This window comes from Echeneis naucrates, chromosome 21 (genome assembly GCF_900963305.1).
Source record: "Echeneis naucrates chromosome 21, fEcheNa1.1, whole genome shotgun sequence".
Classification (NCBI taxonomy): Eukaryota; Metazoa; Chordata; class Actinopteri; order Carangiformes; family Echeneidae; genus Echeneis; species Echeneis naucrates.
Window position 1 is genome coordinate 15801585 of NC_042531.1, and position 21910 is coordinate 15823494.

The following is a 21910-nucleotide window of genomic DNA, read 5'->3' on the forward strand; positions in this document are numbered from 1 at the left end:
TAGTACTACAATAATTCAAATCCCAGCTGGTCAGTTGGACTTTCTGCAGTTAGTGTCCTATTTGTGATCCCTGTATTACATCTTCCTGTCCAGAATTGCCATTACAATTCCCCGAACAAGAGCACTAGCCCAAGTGACATTTTTCCATGTGCTTTTCACATTGCTACTGAAGCAGTACATCTTTGTTTTAGTTAGTTTAACAAACCAAGGTCAACCTTCTGACCACGTGGTGCAGAAGCAACAACCTCCTGCTGAATGTCAGCAAGACCAAGGAGGTTGGTGTTGACTTTCAAAGAGGACACACCCCACACCTGCCACTGACCAGCGATGGTGCTGCTGTGGAGAGAGTGAGCAGCACCAAATTCCAGGGAGTGCACATCAGTGAGGACCTCTCCAGGACAATCAACACCACATCACTGGCGATGAAAGCCCAGCCGTGCCTCTACTTCCTGCAGCAACTCAAGAGGGCAAGTGCTCCGCCACCCATCATGAGCACATTCTACCGAGGCACCATTGAGAGCATCCATTCCAGTTGGATCACTGTGTGGGGCAGGAGCTGCACGGACTACAACAAGAGAGCCCTGCAGCGCATAGTGAACACAGCTGAAAAGATCACTGGTGCCCCACTCCCCTCCCTGCAGGACATTTACACTACCAGCCTCACCTGCAAAGCGATCTCAATCGTGAGCGATGCAAGCCAACCCGAACACAATCTGTTCAGTCTCCTGCCCTCTGGGAGGAGGTACAGGAGCCTAGGTTCCCATACCGCCACACTCACAAAGAGCCTCATTCGCCAGGCTGTGAGGATGCTGAATTCTCTCCCCTCTCTACCCTCAACTCCATCTACTAGGCTTCCAGAAAGCTAAAATCCGACTGCACCACCATGCCACTTGCACACTTGTCTTTGCACTATTACATTTTTAAACATTTACACAATTTATTTTATTTTATACAAACAAAACCTGTACTTTTAATTATTGCTTATTATTTACTGTTTACTTGTCACTTTAATGTTAGAAAATGTCTGTTTTTAGCAGTTTACGTTTGCTTTTTTTGTTGTTGTGCACTTTGCTGTCTACATGTCTTCACCATGGGATAGTGAGAAACGGAATTTTGATTGCTTTGTATGTCTGGCACATGCGAAGAAATTGACATCAAAGATGAGTTTGATTTTGACCAAGTAGTCTTAGTTCTCAAACATTTTGAGACCTAAGGCATCGGAAAATCTATCCATGTGTCTCTGATTTAAACTGTGGGCCAAATGGCGTTAAAATCATGTTCATTTATTCATCTTCTATCACTTCATCTATCTACATCCATTTCTGGGTTGCTGGGGTGGGGCGCTGGAGCCAGTCCCAGCTCACATTGGCTGAGGGTGGGGTCACCCTGGAAAGGTCACCAGTCTATCACAGGGCCAACACACAGAGACAGACAGAGACCAACAACCACTCACACTCAGACCTACAGACAGTTTAGAGTCACCAGTTAACCTAAACATGCATGTCTTTGGATGGTGGGAGGAAATCGCACAGAAAGGCCCCAGGCCAGGGAACTAAACCCGCAACCTTCTTGTTGTGGGGCAACAGCACTAACCACTAGCCCCCTTGCTGCTAAAATCATGTTACATGTAAATATTTTAAAGATAAAAGAATGAGGGGCAACTTATAGCTTAGTAAAGCTACATTAAACAACTTCAGACACGAGTAGATATGAGACAGTCGATACAGACCATTGATCAATTTTTTCCCAAGATAATACACTTTGAACAAAGAGAGAAGAGAGAAATCAGAGAGCAGCAAACTTCCCTACTGGGGAACAACAGAATCACAGCCTACAGAGGGATGAAATGGAATAGTAAGTGCCAGCAATAATGGAGGGAGCTGTGGTTGTATTGTGAGCAGCGAAGCAGCTTTTTCAGAGAGAGGGAGAATGTGTGTAACAGCTTAAATATAACAATGTTAGAGAAGCGCTCCTTAGATATTTGTATGCAGCATATGAGTCAAGTGCATCATGCTGCCTGAGCTTTAGAGGCTTCGTTCTTATAAAGATGGAAGTTTAACAGGCATGATTTATATTCTTTTTTTTTGTGTGTGTGTCCCATTTATGACACTGAAATTGACCCGTTTTCTGTGCAAGTATGACATGTTCTGTTCCACACTTCCATTCACCATTAACAAAGAGACTGGGTTCGCAGTAAATATCAAGCAATCACAAGGTATAATTTAATGAGGTTACTGACGATGAATGCAACTGTGTGACTCAAGCTTAGTCAGGGATTAAAAAAAAAATCATAAAGCTTCCTAATGTGTTGCCTAAATGAGAGAAGTGAATATCTGATATCTGCAGTTACATTTAATGGTCACCCAAATCTATTGATGAAATCAACCAATTAATTTGAATTTCTGTCAGAAAATTAGAAATTGAGAGGAATACAACAGTTATGAGTTTTTAAACATAAGTTAATTTGGAGGAGATTTATTTTTGTTCACTCTTTGGGACGGACTTCCATGACAAGAATATATGAGGAACATGGGGTCGTCCGAAGTTGAGTTGTGTTGAAGTCTGACATTTGTCTTATTCAATGCAAGCAGTGGAGACTTCAGAGATCCCACAGCAGAGTAATAAGCCTGCGATTAAGAATGAGCAAGTCTGCTGAAGGTGAACTAAAAGAAGTTTAGTGGTTTTCCATCTGGGCACCTTCATATCAACGCCTCTCGGGATGTTCAGCATGTATATTCATAAGAGGTGGGCAGGAAAGGGAGGGAAAAAAGTTTTATAAGAGACCCAGCTGGTTGTCTAAAACTTCTTTTCAGTGACCTCAATTTCTCCTGCTTCCCAGTGAGTTTAGTCTGTCCATGTGGGAGCATAAAGTATACAGTATGTGTCCCTGAGTACACTTAAGCATAAGGCTGGCACAACATAATGCTTTATCATTTACATGAAGTAAATTAAAATGAAGAAAACAAATTCATATTTTTTTTGACAATATTAATGTATTCTCTGAGAAAGAATAATTCCTTTTACAGCTTAAGGGTAGGAAGGATTTAAAGCGCTGACTGCAGTGCCATATTACGAGGCACATTATTAGAATTCAGAACATGTTTTTTTTCGCATCACATATTGTCTTTCAAAAGACTTCAGAAGAGAGGTCTCATGTCACACACTGACAAGGGATGCATGAAATGACTGACAGAAAACACACCTGCAATTTACGAGGTTCAGACAGTATTGGACCCACAGTTCAACAAACAGGAGTCCTTATGTACAGTAAAAGATCAGCTATTGAAGACAAAGCAAGAGTAAATCAATTGTTATAAGACGGGTAAAATATATTATACACAGCCTTCACAAGGCTATTTAATGTTACTCAGGTCAAGACGCAGTCAAATAACACGGCAACCTTACATTCCACCCATGGCTCACTTTAAGCAGTTCACTTAACCAAATTCATATATATATATAAATAAAACAGCGCGGACAGACAAGGTAAGGGCTCAGCTCTCAGGTCTGAAGCTTTGCCTGCTTTGTGATGCTGGTAAACCTGAGTTTTACTTTATTGCTTATAATTACAGAAAGATATACTGTGCATTTAAAATGTAATTTATCCAAGAATAACAAGGCGAAGGTGTTGAAAGATTTTTAAGCATTTATATCCATGTGTGTGTTGCTACCTGCTTCTCATTCATATAATCGGACCACTGTTGACCCATTTAAACACCACAGATCCACAATAACAGCGCTGACTGACAAGCTGTGGCCACATTAAGAATGAACTCTCCGATTTTTCAGACATAACCATTGTGAACATGAAATGCCTGACTACCACCGTTTCTGTTGATTTTTTCCCTTGAACTGGCAGGCTCACAGTACACAGCAGTGGAGGGAACAATGAAGTTGATTTCTCCAGGTACGTGATAACACATCGTCTTGTAAGCTACAAAACTAAAGAGGGCCTTTAATTTGAAGTAGTTATGTGCTAGGCTTTGCATGAAACTGCGTCAAGCTTGCAGGGGATTTGCAGGTTTCAGGTAGGCACCACAATGGGACAGACTGACTTCAACAGACGTAAAAGGTAAGGTCTTGATTCACTACAAGGCATTTCATAAAAGTGAAAAAATGTGTTTGTTTTTTTTTTTTCCTGACAGTGTGCCTCCATTCTGTGTGAACTTTGAGCCCTGTGACTTTAGGCCATTTAGATGCTTGGAAATCTATATTAACACATTATGACCAGGTGGATTCTCAGTTAAATAGGACCTCTGTAAGGTAAGCTGATCAATTGAAAGCCTAGATATAATACTCAAAGTCACTGAGCAACTGTGATTTAGCTTTCTAGAATCCTGTTTAGATTTCAGATACTTTAAAACTCCTGACATTCTAACCCTTATGAAAAAGAGAGCATAAGTGTCTGTAGCTGTATCTTCTATTCAACTACTGACTAGTGCAACATACAGAAGCTTTCCTTAAAATATTTACAGAACAAATTTTTAAAAGTCTAGCAGCTCAAATACTTAAAAAAAGTGATGCTTATCTCTCAGGTGATCTTTTAGGACTAACTGTGAGATACAATCACATTTGTCAAGGTGGTCACCCTTTTGTGGTACAGTCTGTCAATCATACAGTGCATACTAAGTTTGTCTATTCTATTTTGAAAATAGACATCATGTTGGATAGAAACCAGAACTTGAGACCATAAAGTCATTATTAAAAGCTTACCAAGGCAATAAATCAAGTAAGAAGTAGAGGCATTTTCGCAGACTTCTATATAAACAAAAATTCTTTCTGCAACGACTTGCCTCCTGATGGTCATTGACACTCCCAGTTAGATGCAGAATATTACAACAGCGTCTAATCAGTTTTGAGTTTGTTTTTGTGGCACCCGAGACAAAAAAGGCAATTAAAAAGTCACAAGAGGATTATGCGTTATTATGCATCATATTGGGAATGTAAGGGACTCCTTTCTATTAACTTACTTAATATAAATTCGATCTTGTGTCTTATATAGGATGTTTATCAATTTGTTCTCCCAGTGTCAGTCAATTACCTCCCTCTATCTTGGCTGCATTGGCACACTTAGATATGATAGAAGAAGATAGAAGATAGAAGATATGAGCCTGCTTGGCTTTTTTTTTTTTTTTTTTTAAACCCGTTATTGCTTGAGTCTTTCTCCCAGGTGACAATTTGCATTCTCATTAAACGTGAATAGAAATGATTGCGCACTCTGAACTACACATGCAGACCTCTCATTCTGCATTACTGTTTAGTTTACATTAAAGGTGTATAGCTCTGAAACAATTCAGCAGATTTTGAAAGTCTTCAGTACAGGGAACCGAATGCATGTTGCTCCCGTTACATCACAGTTTCTACAAACCCAAGGTCCTTTTAATGGACCAAGACAAGTGCATAAACAATTTCTCCTTGGTCTATCCATGACCATGATCCATGATCTATACATTACCAAAGATAACTTGTAAATCCAAACCAATTTAATCCCATTCTCTTGTCAGAGACTGTCCAGCAAGTTAACTTATCAAATCAAGCATTAGCTTAGGAAGTGTCACAATGGAGCCAGAACTTCTCTGATCTTGGCCAACAAACATGTTTTGAACTCTTCAGAGCCATGAATTAGAGGGTAATGTTTCCTTCATGAAGATGAAACCCAACATGACTTTAGCTGTCTTACAGGTCAACAGAGGTCATGGTTTCTGCCAGACAGAGGCTAATAATCTGCCAAAACAATAGCAGTCACAATTCAGATGTCGCTTATCACAGAGACCAGGTGTCCATAGCAGCTTGCTATAGCTGCATAAAATGTGAGCAACAACAAAAACCTGTGTACGACAACACCTGGTGTTACTGTCCTGCTGTGTCTCCTGTCTACTCTGACAGAAAGGATGATGAGAAGTCACCTTGGCAACCAGTTTAACCACAAAAGTTTGAAAGTGGCAGCTCAAGCCACCATACAATTAATTACCATTTTTATTACTGCGCATAAAGTCGGTTAGGTTAAATTTTGATGCATTACAGCATAGATGTGCTCATCTGTGCAAGGCAAAATTAAACTTAGGCTCCTATTATAACAGAAATCATAATATATCCTTAACTTACTTAACTGAAATATTATTACAAATAATGAATTTGGAGGACATTACATTTTGACATTTTCCATACTAACCCTAACACATTCAATGTGGATTTCATGGATAAAAAAATCCCCAATCTTACTAATCCAAATAAGATGAAAATCATCTAATTAGTTATCATAATAATGAGAATAATTAATTATGTGCTCTAAACCTTAGGCAAAAAGAATTCAGATATTAAGCATCCTTAACTCTTACCTCTACAGTGAACTCCTTCATCATAGCCATCTTCACAGTCTCTTGCCCCATTGCAAAGTTTGTTGAAGTGAATACATTTTTTTGTCCCCACACACTGTATGTGATTAAGTGGACATCTGATCACCATCTCCTGTGCACCTGAAATTGGGGGAGAAAAAACAAATCTTGAAAATCTTTTATATCACATTAACAATCAAAGTATAGTGCAATGCATAAATGAACTACAATTATTTTTTCCAGCATGCGAACACCAGAAGAGCATGTGTGAAGAAATGTATTTTTCATTGTCAACATTGTCTTTTTTTTTTGCAGATAAACACTTTACACTGTAATTTTGAGTACCTTTGCTCAAGTGCTGATATGACCACTTTTATTGGGAAGGGAAGAACCTTTGTGCATGCAAATGTTTTTAGACTTCAAAGCATTATTCTTTACACAACACAGGTGATCACCACATTGCTTTGCAGCCACATTGGGTTGAAGTCTGATAAACTGCCCGACTCTCCCTGACTGCAGAGAGCAGCTGCTTAAGGATTCATAAGGCTGGTAGGTGACCCTCATTCATGTGGCAGCCACAGGAGCACATAAAACACAGCTGACCATTGCACCACCACTGTAAATGTGTCACATTTCCACCTTAACTACATTGGTATCAATTACCAATGTGCTATTGCAGCCACTTAATTTGAAGATTTATCGCCAGCATGATGGGATCTGTAACAATTCCTGAGTTCTCCCTCCCGTAAGAATTCACATCCCAGCACACTTCAACCATCTTGACTGGATAATTACTTATTCACAGCCTCCGTTTCTACTTTGTAAGGTAAGAGATGGTGCAATTAAGGAAGCTATTACAAAGAGGACTGTCATCCTGTGCTGATTTACATTTGGGGTATGTGGACGAGTAGGCGTGAGTCTGTATTGACAATAATGACTCATATTAGTTTCTCCTCCCAAGCATTTCATTGCCCTAAAAGGTGACAGGAGATCTTCTGCTTTAATAAATTTATCTTGGCTACATCTTGAAAACCTCAGTAATTCAGAGTATTTTATGCTGCATTTAGGTGACTCAAATATAAGTGACCTCGTCTCTGAGACTTCATATTTCATACATGAGCAAATTGGCAGCCTTGTCTGCTTGGCTGCAGTTTGTGCTTTGCTTTGGGGGTGGATTTTTTGATATCTGTGGTTCTTTCAAGCTCCAAATATAAATCTGTTTGTGAAACAAATATGCTGAATATTACATCAAAATGTAATATTAGAAAAATAACAGGTTTCAAAATTTTCATCTAGAGATCATATCCATATACATAACTTATAATGTATATAAATGTGTTGCGTTATAAGAACTATCTTCATAAATAAAGTTTTAATGGCAGAAATACCATAAACCAACGTTAATATTAGATGAGGATGGTCTGGTTTGGGTGTAAGAGTTATGGTTACCTGTGACTGTCATGGGTTTCAAAATATAAAGGAAAACGTCATTCATTGTGGAAAACTGCCATTCTCAGAGCATCAAACCAGTGCCACTCTATGGCACATGTCCATTTGGCAAATATGCTATTTAACACACAGCTGTAAAGGTGTCTGACAACACAACTGTGTTGTCAGCCTTTCCCCTTGCTTTCTCACCACATGCGTTCTAATCTAATGTGATCAGGGGAGGGATGGAGCATGAATATTCAGTAGCTCTAATCCGTCATGCAGGGGTACACAGATGGTCTTTCAACGGCTGAGGTGCTCAGAAATCCTCCGTCAATTCCCCCACTACTGTACTTTCTTGGATGATTGCCCAAACTTGAATATACAGCATAGTAGACTATTTTATGTAACACATCCTCTGATAGTCATGCTATCCTCTGGTAATGTCTTCTCCCTAAAGCCAACGGAAATGATGAACAAGTTCAGAAGCATTCATTCATTCATCTACAACCGCTTTATCCATTTCTGGGTCTCAGGGTTGCTGGAGCCAATCCCAGCTCACACTGGGTGAGGGCGGGGTACACCCTGGACAGGTCGCCAGTCCATAACAGGGCCAACACACAAAGACAGACAGAGACCAACAACCACTCAGACCTACAGACAGTTTAGAGTCACCAGTTAACCCAAACATGATGTCTTTGGACGGTCGGAGGAAACCCACACAGGCACGGGGAGAACATGCAAACTAACAGAAAGGCCGCTTTAACTGAACCAACCAGAAAGATAACATGACAATGTATCTACTCAAGCACACAAAAGTTTTAAATCAGGAAGCGGTTCTCTGTAATTCTGGTCATTTCCAACCTTAGTCATTGAAAATGGTCGCGTATATTCTGCCACAATCTCACTCCTATTAACCCCAAAGTAGCGTGTTCCTCCCTTCACAGACAATATTGTTTGAGGACAGCATCAGGCACACACACTGAGCCTTTATCTATTTTCCTGTTAGTTACCACTTTTTTCAGCTTCAACATTTTGTCCTTTATGGCTTGATTTGATAACTTTGAAAATACCTCAATGAACGCTCATGTTACTCCATAACAATCGGTCATCCTGATGAAATAAACTAGGACAGTATGGTCAGCAGTACCAATGAAAATCGACGCAGCTATTCATGTCATTCATGCAAACTCCGCCAGAAAGGCCCCAGGCTCAGGAACTGAATGTGCAACCTTCTTGTTGTGAGGCAACAGCACTAACTACTACACAACCGTGCTGCCCAGTTCAGAAGCATATACACAATATCACTATTCACTGTATTGAAATGTAGTAAGTAATTTATTTGATTATATGTATGGATGTGTAGACAGTACACTAATATGCTTTTGCAGGCTAACTGTTGATGTTAAAATTTTGAGGAGACTGGCGTAGAAGAGGTAAAAATAGATAAATAGTGGCAGGTCCCTGTTGCGTTAGATAATGCCTGGTGTATACAGCTTCAATAATTTTATTTAAAAACTGTGCAGTCCCAGTAATGGTTTGATAAATGAATAATGTCCTGAGATGAGATGGGCAAATATCATTTTCATCACAACACCTTGAGTCCAGGGCAGATGCTCCCGTGGTATGCTAAAATAAATTACAGTGTGCTATGTGAATTGAAGCAAAGCTTGAAACACTTTACATCAATATTTATTAACGTTTTACTTTATAACACAATTAAAATAAAACATCCATATCTAGTCTAAATGCTGTATGTAATATTGCAACCTTCACAAGCAATCTCATGTTTGTATTATAGTTCTGCTGCGTACAGATCTCATTTCCATTAAAAGAATGGCATGAGGCCAGACATCATTTGGACTGACAGGTGGAAAGGTTTGTGGTGTTTTTCTACTGATTAGAAAAAAAAAAAATCTGAATTATTCAACAACCCTTTTGCTTTGGGTTTGTGGTGAACACTACAGCCATGTTAGCCACTCCGAGGCCCCATTGACATAGCAATGGTTAGCGACATAACATGTTAATGCATGTAATGCTGATACCTATGATGAGGCTAACATGATGCTAAGCAGACAGTCTGTGCGTATTTCATATTCTTCAGAGAATTAACCAATTTAATTTCTAACAACCTGTGAACTTTCGGCTTGCCTCACATTAGGATAAACCTTACAATTAGAGGCGTTTGTGTGGGATCCTTATGTCTGACCTGAGGAAATGCCAATTAAGACTTCCTGTACTACACTACACTTTTCAAGCATTACCTCATAACTAACCTTATTTTCTTTCTTAAATCTCCAATCGTGAGCATGAGTATAGAATGACCGCAGTGCAAAATCATTTGGGGAAATCTGAAACTAAGCCAAAATGTCAGAAACAGCAGAGACAGCAATAGCTTTCAATCATCGCATTGTGCTGCAGTGAAACTACTTTGCCTGTGGGCAAGTAATGACAAGCCTTTTGACACATTGCCCTTTACGTCATAACAAATTTATCTGCATAGGTAGAGGAGAATATACTGTATGTTTCCTTTCACTTTCACGACAGCGGAGAGAAAAATTTTGAGTTGTGTTAAATTTAATATTTTTGCCTGACAAATCCAAGAGGAGGTAGTGTTAACCTGCACAAAACTCAAGGTCAAGCAATTCACAAAACAATCCCTGACAGATTTGGTGTTGCCCAGATAAATTCATTAATCTGGCCTCATCAGCTGTGTCACAGGTTTAGAAGAACAAACATGTGAAGTGTAAATGTAGTGTAGTTAGGGTTTTTTGCTGATGTATCTCTATGAGCTAAAGCATCAAGAGCTCGCATTAACTTAACCCCTGCTGTCTGTCCGTGGTGAAGTCATTATTGATATCATGCTGAAAGCTTGAGGATGTTTGGATTATAAAATATCTAGGCATTGATGTTGTGGCTTAACTTGAGCAAAGGATGGAAAGCAATGATATCCTAAGCACTGTGTGACAGTACTGCCGATGAGTAATTTTTAGCTTGACTTGTGAATATACGTACTGTTTGTACCCAGCTTTCATGTTGATATCGCAAAGTCAAAAAATCCTTGGATTAATTCTAGATGCGTGACAGTAGTACTGATCTTGCTACTTGTAATGAACAACATCTGTCATCCAAAGTATTTGGCAATGGTACCATGGAACCTAAATACACAGATAAATGTAGACAAATTGCAATGGACTAAACCTGAGTTCCCTGCCATCATAGTCACAGTCTTTCAGAGGACACGGGGGTCCTGACATGAAGTAATCTTTAAAATAATTAGTTTACTGTGTGACCTTTATATCCACTTGAGATGACTCACTTTGTGCTTAGAGCTTATTTTCCCGTTTGACCCCTGAGAACACATTCAGCTACATCGCCATAACAGCCGATTCAAATAATAATGCTTACATTTATATATGAAACAATTTGTTGTCACTCACAGCAATTTGACAAAAGGTACATTTTAAAATTTATTCTTGGACCTCAGAACTGGTTGCTAGCGTTTGCATATCTAGGTTACTGGTGACTCTAAATTGTCCATAGGTCTAGGATAGGAGGTAGGAGTGTGCGTAGGAGTGTGAGTGGTTGTTGGTCGGTTTTTCTCTGTGTTGGCCCTGTGATGGACTGGCGACCTGTTCAGGGTGTACCCTGCCCTTGCCCGTAACGTTGGCTGGGATTGGCTCTGGCAACCCCCTGCGACCCGGAAACAGAAAAGCAGTAGAAGACGGATGGAATAACATTCCACAGAGAAAGGCCCCAGGCCGGGAACCAAACCTGCAACCTTCTTATCGCTAACCACTACCCTGCCTGTACTGTATACCATCTAGTACTATTGTGCAGAATTATTTGATTAGAACTGATAGGTAGGAAAGGTTTGGATTTTAGCCTCTTGTCTGGAGTCCCTCAAAATTTGGGATCCACGGTGAGGAGGAAAGTGTTCAATTCCTGCCATTTTACTATTCTGACCATGATATAGGCTAAAACCTGCTGCTGCATTTCCCCTACTTATAACTAGCTATGTATATCACAAATATTTAAGTAGATTTTATCTCATTTAAGTCAGAAAAATGATTGACATTGATTACTAATGATTTCATGAAAATGCCACATTCTACTTGCATTGTAAGAATGTATATCTTAACATGTGCTATAAATTATGATGATAAATGATATCAAATGAGATCTAAATGCTACCAGGGTTAAGTTAAATCAAGTCAGATGTTGGCATCCATGACATCCTTGCTCTACCATACAAGTCAATGCATCACTATTTATCTGCACTTCAGAGATACAGTAGCCTACACAAAAATCTGCAAAAAAGGCCAATTTATCATTATTTGGTAAACACCAAATAATTAGTCAATAGAGATAGTTTTGTGACCGACCATTATGCAAATGCCATAATCTAATTGTTCTGGGACCAGCTTCAAATGAATAATACATACTGTATATTGTAGGCAGAGAGGCTCAAACCAATATTCACTGAGAAAATGATCTCATTAGGAGTAAAATACACAATGCTGTAGTCAATGCTGGTATTCTTTCATCAACGAAACAAATACCCAATTGTGATAATGTCATCATTGCTACAATGAGGTTCTGATGTAGTGGTATGTCTGACCTTTTTTTTCTTCTTTTTTTTTTTTTTTTTTAAAATCATTCCTTCGTTCCTATGTTGTTGTATTGCATAGCTTCCAATGCAGTCTATTTGATGGTAAAGGGTAACGGCTCTTTGACAGATTCAACATAACAAATGTTCAAATGGGCACAAACTTCATAGGCCCCAACTTGATTCAATATTACTTTAGGATCCCCTGCATTAAGTGTTGTGTTGTTGATTGAAAGGCGCCGCAGCTTTCACACCAAACGGTAAAGTGACTGTAGCGATGAATAGATTTATTTATCAGTTCCTATAAACACCATCATCCTCCAACATTGTAAACATCCATTTTATTCATGCATTTATTTGTGTTTCTGGCCACCTGATGAATTTCAGCTCAATACTCAGTCTACTTTCAGCTCACTTTTATTCCATGCCAGCTCCACAGCATTCACAAGTCAGTGAAAGTCAGTGGTTCATGGGCTCCTTACAATGATGAGCCTTCTGGTAACAAGGCTGTTGTTGGATACATACCACAGAATAAGAAGGTAAAACCCAACCACAGCTGTCAATGGACAGCCTGTGAGGAAAAATGCTTGGGTCATTTCTTAGCAATGGCAAACATTTAGTTTGCAATTCGCTTGATGCAGTTAAAGACCACATATAAAGGGAAAACATTGTTGATACAAAAAGGAAAGGTTGTTGCTTTTTGTTTGATCAATTCTGTAATAATCAGTATGCTTTTTGTATACACTATTTCTACAGTTATCTTTTCTAATGAAACCATCTTGGTTTGGCTGGTTTGTTGCCTTTACAACAGCCAATATTTGGCCACATCTGATGGTGGGAGGTTCAGGAATATGTTTTATATGTGGATAACAGCATGGACCAACCATGTCTTTACAACAAAATGGAGGAGTTCTTGCATCAATTGGCTATGGATTTTTCCATTACATTAAAATAGATCTAGCAAAAAAGCCACCTTTGCTTATATTTATGAGTAAGATTATACATATTCAGACACTCCCTAAATTACGAACGAGTGAAATTCCAAATGGCCTTTTGTATCCTGAATTGCATGTGATGTTGCACAACTGCACAACTGTGATGTTGGGGTGGCGTTGGCTACGGTGCTGCGTGGCGTGGACAGCAGTAACATTTGTACTACACAAAAGAGCCGCACAGAAAAAGATTCAAGCTCACGGCTGGCAAAGGGAGTGATCTGAACACAATTTTAACTTGTGGCTCTGTCTGTCGGTATCTCTGAATGTTAGGAAATTTTATGTTTATAAGTAGAGTACTCACTGCATATCTTTAATGAAGGCCATGTTTAAAGTATAATGCACACAGTGAGTGGAAGGACATGTATTTTTCCCTAAATATCCTCTGGCACTGACTCAACTCCTCTGAAATAATCATTGGACTATGACCATGTTTATAGAGTGGCTAGAGTAGAGGGCATTAGCTCATTCCTTTCACTATCTATTAGAGTATCCATTATTCATTATCAATAAATAAATAAAGGCCAATGTCACTGATTCATGCACAGTGAGTGAAATTCTGGCTACTGTATAACTGTGAGACCAACAGAATGCATCATAGTGAAGCCACAAGCTACTATTCTCATTGGGTGTTGTGGTAAATGCGTGTCACTCCGCGCATTCTAAGTTAAATCTCATTTTAGCATGATGCTTTGTTCTCTGCTGTAGCAGCAGGGAGATAATGCATACTTTAGTACTTTAATGTCACACTGGTTCCATGACAGCAAGCATGTCAAGTTTATAAAATGTGCTTTTTTCCTTGGCTCTTCGGGTGACAGGCCGGGATGCTGTCCGTTATAGTATTCACACTAGGAGGGATTACAAAAGAAAAAATGTGTCAGTGCAGTTTAACAGTTGAGATTCGGGCTGTGAGAGCAGGCAGAGCAGTAATGTTCCCCTCCTAGTGCATCACATCTGACATGTATAAAACATGTTGAGGGTGCAAGATTGTCACCAGGCAACGAACTTCATTCTCCCACTAATGGTTTTGCCTAAGACAAATGCTCAAACACCCAGAAATGTGTCAAATTGCAAAAATGGGGCAATGCAGCAAGCAGTAGAGTGAATAGGAACAAATGATATGTTAAGGGCAAAGAGGATGATTTTTCCATTGCACTTTGATAGAAGAGAAAGTCTTAATCAAAGAGACTTAAAAAGCCCATTGCCTTCATGGGAATAAATGTTTCAACGCACAAAGACACACATACAATATTTGTTGTGTCTGCTCTCAGCCCAAAACAGATGGCACACGCCTTAGGAAGTGTGCATAAGTTCTGTACCAAATGTAGAGTGGGAGAGAAAATGTAAATTGAGTCTTATTTCAAAGCCTTTTTTGGCTGCAGGGGAAAAAAAAAAAAAAGATGGCTGCAAACAAAATACATGTGAGGCAGGTTAACTCATATATATATATCTATCTGTGTGTGTGTGTGTGTGTGTGTGTGTGTGTGTGTGTGTGTGATGATGTTTTGGGAAAGCTCACTGGTTATTTTGTTCGCAAACTTAAACATTTAATGTGAATGAGAGAATGCGAATTACAGCTCCAAGCAGCAATGTACGGGCCCCTCGCAGCCCTGTGCAATTTACAGCTCCGTACATTCGCCTGCACCCATTCATGTTGGATCTTAAAATATTTCTCCAGGGATGGTGCCACATGATTTAATTTGGATGAAAATCGTAGAAGGATTCTGTTAAAGTACAAGGGCTGGAACTGAAATAGGTTGATCAAAAAAAAAAAAAAAAAATCACAGATGACTCCAAATGGCTGATATCCTGTTGGAGTAGTTTTTTTTTTTTTTTTGTCCACACAGCCATGTTGCACGTGTACCGATTTTCACTCGTCTACATCAATCTTGAGAAAGCAGCTCAAGTTTCTAAATTTTCAATGTGGTGCTGTTGCACCATTTCAGAATGCCACACGAAATACCAAATTTTTCACTAGCCTTGATATATTGACCATGTTTTGTAAGTTTCAGGGCATGTTTTGGTCATGAAAGAAGCCATCTCAAGATTGCCTTGAACAATGGTAATAATGGCAACAAATGCAATTAGGCTATCGCACAGGTGAGTTCTCAGGTCCTTATTTATTCAATCATGGTTGAATCATGTATGTCATTGCATTTCCACATTTAATGTTTTCGAGTGTGCCAATGACATGACCTGGGAGTTTTCACATGAGATCATTGTTTCAGATTGCAGCAGCATGAAAGTGAAATCATGTTGCTTTAAGGGTCCCCTAGACATTCAAAAATTCGAGCACTCAGTAAATGAGTATCACAATATATAGAAGTGGTATTTTAATGCAGCAGTTTGTAATAACAGCTTTTTTTTTTTTTTTGTTGATGAGTCAACATAGGTTAGGGTTAGGGTTATAGGTTATAACTCGGAGGAGATGGAGAGAAAGGAAAATAAATGTTACATAATGCAAAAAGCCCTGTCCTTCAGCTCAATAACAAGGTGCTATGCTACATTACCCCCTAAACCTCCATCCTACTGGTGCCAATTCTCGTGGGAACTAGACACATTTGCGATACATTTATTTCAATATGGCACTTGCCAGATAAAATACCCTGCAGGATGTTGATAGGCAGCACAGAACACACTGACTTTTACTGCAGTCTCATCACAGACGGACCAAATAGTCTCTGTACGTCTAAAAGCACATTGTCAACTACTTCCAGATGTTCAAATGGCAATGTGAGTTCAACATTAAAAAAAAAAAAAAAAAAAGTCACAATCAAAGTGAAATTCTACTATTGGCTAGGTTTAGAGGACACTTGCTGTGACTGTATAAGGATGGTATTATCTACCAGTGTTTGTGCTTTGGTCATCCATACTGCCAGGTTTGCTGGGAGTGCACATGAATTAATTCAAGTCAGATGGAGTAGAGATCACAGACTAAACAGACTCAAGTACAGTAAATTAAGGAGTACATTGGGGGGGAAATAGATAAAAGTGACAGCATTAACTGGATTAACTGATAGCGGCAAATTCAGTCAGCACAAATTTCTAAATCAGTTTTGACATTGCGTCTAAGCTCTAACTCAAAATAAATTGAGGGTTAAGCTAAGGAAAGGGCTATGTACCTGAAAGATTAATATGATTATAGCCTGATGACATCTGATGGCATTTACTTCCTGCCCCTCAAAATATAGAATGGCGTTTCCTTCACTGGTGGCAAATGTACAGCATACAGAGGCTAATGGTACTGGATATGCAATAAAATTTCTATCATCAAAAAAAAAAATAAAATTCTCTGCATGATCGTTTTGGATATGTTGGGGGTACATGAGCTAAAAACAAAACCAAAAGTAAATGCAATGTCAATACACTATACGCTTTCGTCAATTATACACATAAGTAAATGCAGATTAGTATAAGTGAACAGCTGACAAAATAATGCCAAATATGCATCAGACGATTCCAGAAGCTTGGACAGACGCTCCACATACAGATGTACAAGCTATCATATAGATGCCGTTTCTTATTTCAGCGGCATGCAGAATATTCTGAGCAGTACATTTACTGTATATAATAACGTGCTGCAATGTGTGCTGTGCCATGGGTGAGACTTTCGTTTATTTTCTGTCATGCAGTTTGTTCTTAAGATCTGTAGGACACCAATGAGCTCAGCACAAAGAAAGGAAAGCATGGGGAGATATGCCCTCCCCTGCAGGTGACAGGGAATGAGTGGAGGAACCGCTGTGAGAGCTGTCTTTGTGCAGTTCCTCTCCCCTGCGCCTTAACACCAAGATCAACGTCATTTTTGGCTGGGTCGAGCCAAGCTACAGCCATGAAAACAATGTTTCAGTGACCATGTTTTTGAAGTCAGTTGCTGATCCTTTTTATTGTCTTTTCCTCTGGGACTGACAATTCAATCACTGGTCTCCATGTCCACCAGATTCACATGGCAGCACTACTGAGACAAGCGAGTCCATGAAATCCTTTCCCTAAGGATTCACAAAGGATGTAAGTTCTAAAACACTGTTTGCAAGCATGATGCATCAACAAAGGGAGATGGCTGCATGCTGACAGTCATAAGTGAAAATTCTACTGGAAGATATATTTAGAGAACATAAATTATGACAGTCCCTCTTGATCTCAGATACACAACTAATAGCAGATGTGCATGCCCACAGACAGCCTTGACATTTAGACTTGAGGATAATACAGAAATTGAGAATATGATTAGCATGTTTAGGCAAATTCCTAATCTTTCCATTTTAGTTGTCACTACACAGGATGCTGTTTAGGCCCATAACACAGTAAAGGTATTATTGCAAAGAAGGCATACAGAATTGAATATCTGGTAAATAATTGGGAGAGTTGCCAGTTTTCTTTAGCCGTTGGTGGATACAGACTGCTTTTCCTAGCTCCCTGAATAACTGTCGTCAGCTGTCTTGTCCTGCGGGACCCTTGGCTGAGCGGATAAAGCAGGGCTGCCTTCTACTCTCGAGATATTGCAGTCCAAGGCCACCTTCCCTCCCTTCTCCCCACAGGCTCTGGAGATGCAGTGATTAGATCTCCCTGACCGAGCCAGAGGAGGCTAGAGAGGGGCCATCAGCAGCACCAGCATTTTTATGTTTGTAGTTGACATTGTGTAATATATTGGCTAGTCTTCCTTTCATTCATAAGATAATAAATTCCACTGTATCATCCTCAGAATATTCACAATCAAATAAAGGTACTGATGGCTTTGCACCACAAAGAATTTTTTGGTGTTTTATTTCCTTTACTGTGCACCCATCTTTTATTTTGTTACTGTGCAGGCTCTTTCAGCCCATGCTTTCATTTAAAAGGGCAGAACATATTCCAATCCCGTCTTGTGTTTGCAGGGCAAAACTGATCAAATTCCCCTTTCTATCAATACATAATCCATATTAATGAAGTGTGCCAGATTCCATAGTTGAATATGCAAGGTCGTCTTTCTGCAGGCATTGTAAATAAAATGGCACCAACATTAATTGAAGTGATAATTAATGGCCTTCTGGAGATTATGCGACATGGCCCACAGCGACCAGGGCTTATTACATCTACTATTTTAAAAAAAAATCTTTCACAAAGGTTACAGTGAAAGATCATAGCAGTGAAAGAACCAATCATGATGATGTAAGAAGTTAGCTGCTAATACCAAGTTGGGTATATGATTTTACCAACAAAACTAAATATGACTTTAAGATAATTTATGTAAAACTTGAATTCTAATACTATGCACCAAATCCTTACAGTATCACGCCCCTGTAGAGATTGTGCTTTCTATCTTGAAATATTAATCCAGAACAGTTTCTTTTTTAGAAAACATTTTTTGCTAGTCTAAAATGTTAAAGCAATCTTCAAGAAATTCAACATCTTTAAGATGTCAGATTAAAAAATTACCCTCTAATATTTACCCGCTAATAATTCAATAACCCACTGACCCTAACAGCACAGGTTTAGATATCCTGACTTTTAGTTCGGAATGGATCAAAATACCAAAATATGGCTTCTCCAGAAATACAGAATGAATGATTCAACGGTTTTATGAAATAGGTTGAAAGAGTCCTAATGATGGAAAAAAAGTCCTTGGAGTGTTCCTTTGAAAGTCTCACAAAAAAAAAGAAAAAAAAAAAAGAAAAGAAAAAACATATGATGTCAGACCTTTAATATGAGAAGCAAAAACTACTAAAGGAGAAGCCATATAGGCAGCAGTGAGCAAAACCTTCAACTTCCTTTATCAACAAAGCATCCAAGGGAAAAGATGCTACAGTGCTCAGCACGGTATCTGCTTTTGCCTTTGCAGTCTTGAGGAAAGAGTATCCGTCCTTCCATCTCATCTATCGCCCCACTTCTATCTACCTAAGGGCACAAGGTTGTGCTGTTTTTTTCCCCCGAGTGTGAATGGAGTCTAGGAAACTACTGTATTCATACATCACAAGCTGTATTCTTATATAATGTAGTAAGTATCATTTAATATTAATTTAACATAATGCTTAAAGGCCTCCATCTTTTTCTGCAACAAGCGTTTCCACCCACATGTAGCCTGGTTGATAAATGTGCTGCTGGAGATTAATAATTATTCCACGCCGTGGTCAATTTATGCACAGATGTCACTGCAAAAACTATGAAGTCCTAATTATACCCAATGCCTCAAATTGATGAGGAACTTGGATTGAATGCTAATACTTTGGTTTTGTTGTCTTTTCCCCTCATAAATTATTGGAGCTAATTTAAGTTTAATATTGTAAATCTGCTGCTCTGTTTTAACATTACAGGAAATCTATTCTCCGTATGCGTGTAAATAATCACGCATACAAACTGAAGGGCAGCTGAAGGTTTAGATGACTGCAGTTTTACATGCCAAACATATTTTTCAAAAGATACAACACTCTAAATAACACCACATTTTCAGTCAGATTAGTGCTGTACTTCATGATTTAAAAGGCTTTAAATCAGCTCTAGCTGTTTAACTGACCTCGGGAGTTAAGGAGCAGCCAAGAATCTTCTTGGCCTTTTCAAATATCATGAGGAAATTCACTTAGAAGCAAAATTGTAAACATTTTTTAAGAGCATGTTATGTAGAGGAGAGCGAGGTATATTGTCACTTCCTAATATTGATTGGGCACAATACATCATTATGGTATAAATGTCATAGCAAAAAAAAAAAAAAAAAAGAGAAAAGTCACAATAGTGACAGCTTCCTCCTCAGCAAGCAAGTTGTCACATTATGTCAGTGAAGTTGTCACAGTGAATTATCAACTTATTAAAATACAACTACTTAATTGTGTGTGTATATATATTTTTTTTTCTTTTTTTTTTTCTCCTTCCCAGATAGTTAGGTTAATAGACAAGGTGTCACATGTGACAGTTTGACCAAAAATTATTGAGGTACTTGGTCCAAACTGACATGTGCTAATGTTGACTAAACCTTAAGGTAAGCCATCCATAGGGCCTAGTGTAGGTAATTGGCATGCTAAAATTGTAATTTGTAATCAAATCTATTAAAACAAAGGCCCTTGAAGTGATTGTTTTTTAATTATATTTAATTATGAGTATATACTATACATAAAGCAGCAGCAAACACTGAGGTGATGTGTCTGTGTTGAATAGGTTCCCACTGCAAATACTGGAAACAAAAATGTTGTTGTAAATCAGTAAAAATAACATCACCTGAAATGTAAATTCCTCCTCTCTCTATCTGCCCAGCCTTTTGCAGTGTTTAGACGGCTGCAGCCTTTACCATAATACATAAGCTATGAGGCCAGGTACATCCCAGATGCGTCTACATTTTTCCTTATTAGATCGTGTTCCCACAGCGCAACCCGGCCATTCACTTAAGTGCTACACATTCCTGTATACTATATTCTTCACATGCATCAGTTTTTTTGTAGGCAGCTTCAAGGTATGGGCAGTATGATCCAAATGTATTTCATGTCTTCTAAATGACTACAGCAGCAGTTCTGTGACAGAGCACTCCACAAACTTCTAACAAGTTCAAGCCTACACTTAATATATGTTAGCACAGGTCCTTACAGCATAAAAGTGAGGCTTGCTGGTGCATGAGGTGATGTGGCACAATTTCCTATGACAGTGTTGTATTAGTAAGGAATGGATGAAATGGGTGACTTACAAGATTGATCAGTTTCATCTGAGTTGTCAGGGCAGTCAGGCTCGCCGTCACAAAGCCAAACTTTAGGAATGCAGGTTGCCCGGTCGTGACAGTTAAACTCCCCTGTGTCACACAGGATGGTTTCTGGATGGCATGAGGAAAAGGTGGAGAAGGAGACAGAAAAAAATGCAGCATGAGGTGATGGCAGTGAGCAGGTGGATCCCATGTTTCCCAGAGAACATGTACAGGATGCAAACTTGAGTGTGAGCGTGGGAAGATAGGTAGTGGCTGTACTGTACTTGGACATTCTTTCGAACCTACGTGCAGTAAATATCCATGAGACATTGTCAAAAGCAAACATATGATACCATCTGCTAAAGTAGAATGTAAAACACAATGTAAATAAAATATGCAAGGCAGTGCCGCTCACTATTAATAGTGTATGTCCTGTCGATGGTATGTGTTTTGAAAACAATCCTTTGTCAGAGTGGGATGCCATACATATTTTTTTTTTTAGAGGATTAAAATTGCACCAAAGGAGGCAGACGCAGATGCTGCCCAAGCATTATGATTTTGACAGCTACTCTCTCTAACAGAGACATGATGTCCTCTGCGCTTTGGCAAACTATTACAAAACAGTATGGCAAGTTTGTTCTCATCTCTTTGCCTCCTTGGTGTGCGTTTTCACTCAATAGTGGAATGGGGAGAGTTCTTTGAAAGCCCAGTAAACTAAAAAGTCATCATAGGCTTTCAGTATAGCAAGCATCCATCAACGTGTTGACATATTTCCTGCCGGTAGCTGTCAGAGACTCAGCTCGATCATTCTGGAGAATGACATAAGATTTTGCAAAAGCTTTGACACCAAAAAGCGACCTGTCGTTACTTTTCCTCGACGCAAAAACTATAATTTGTTTCTAAGTCTAAC

General features: G+C 39.0%; 1 protein-coding gene across 1 annotated transcript in view; it reads right to left on the bottom strand.

Moving 5' to 3' along the window:
- Positions 1-21292, bottom strand: part of lrp1bb (low density lipoprotein receptor-related protein 1Bb) — a 168402-nt gene extending 147110 nt beyond the window's left edge. Inside the window, exons 1-3 of the mRNA XM_029530846.1 lie at positions 21280-21292; positions 21007-21129; positions 6339-6476 (exon numbers count right to left, since the gene is read on the bottom strand). Of these exons, the coding sequence (XP_029386706.1) occupies positions 6339-6476; positions 21007-21129; positions 21280-21292 (274 nt within the window). The remainder of the gene's footprint in view (positions 1-6338; positions 6477-21006; positions 21130-21279) is intronic.
- Between the last annotated feature and the right edge of the window lie 618 nt (positions 21293-21910).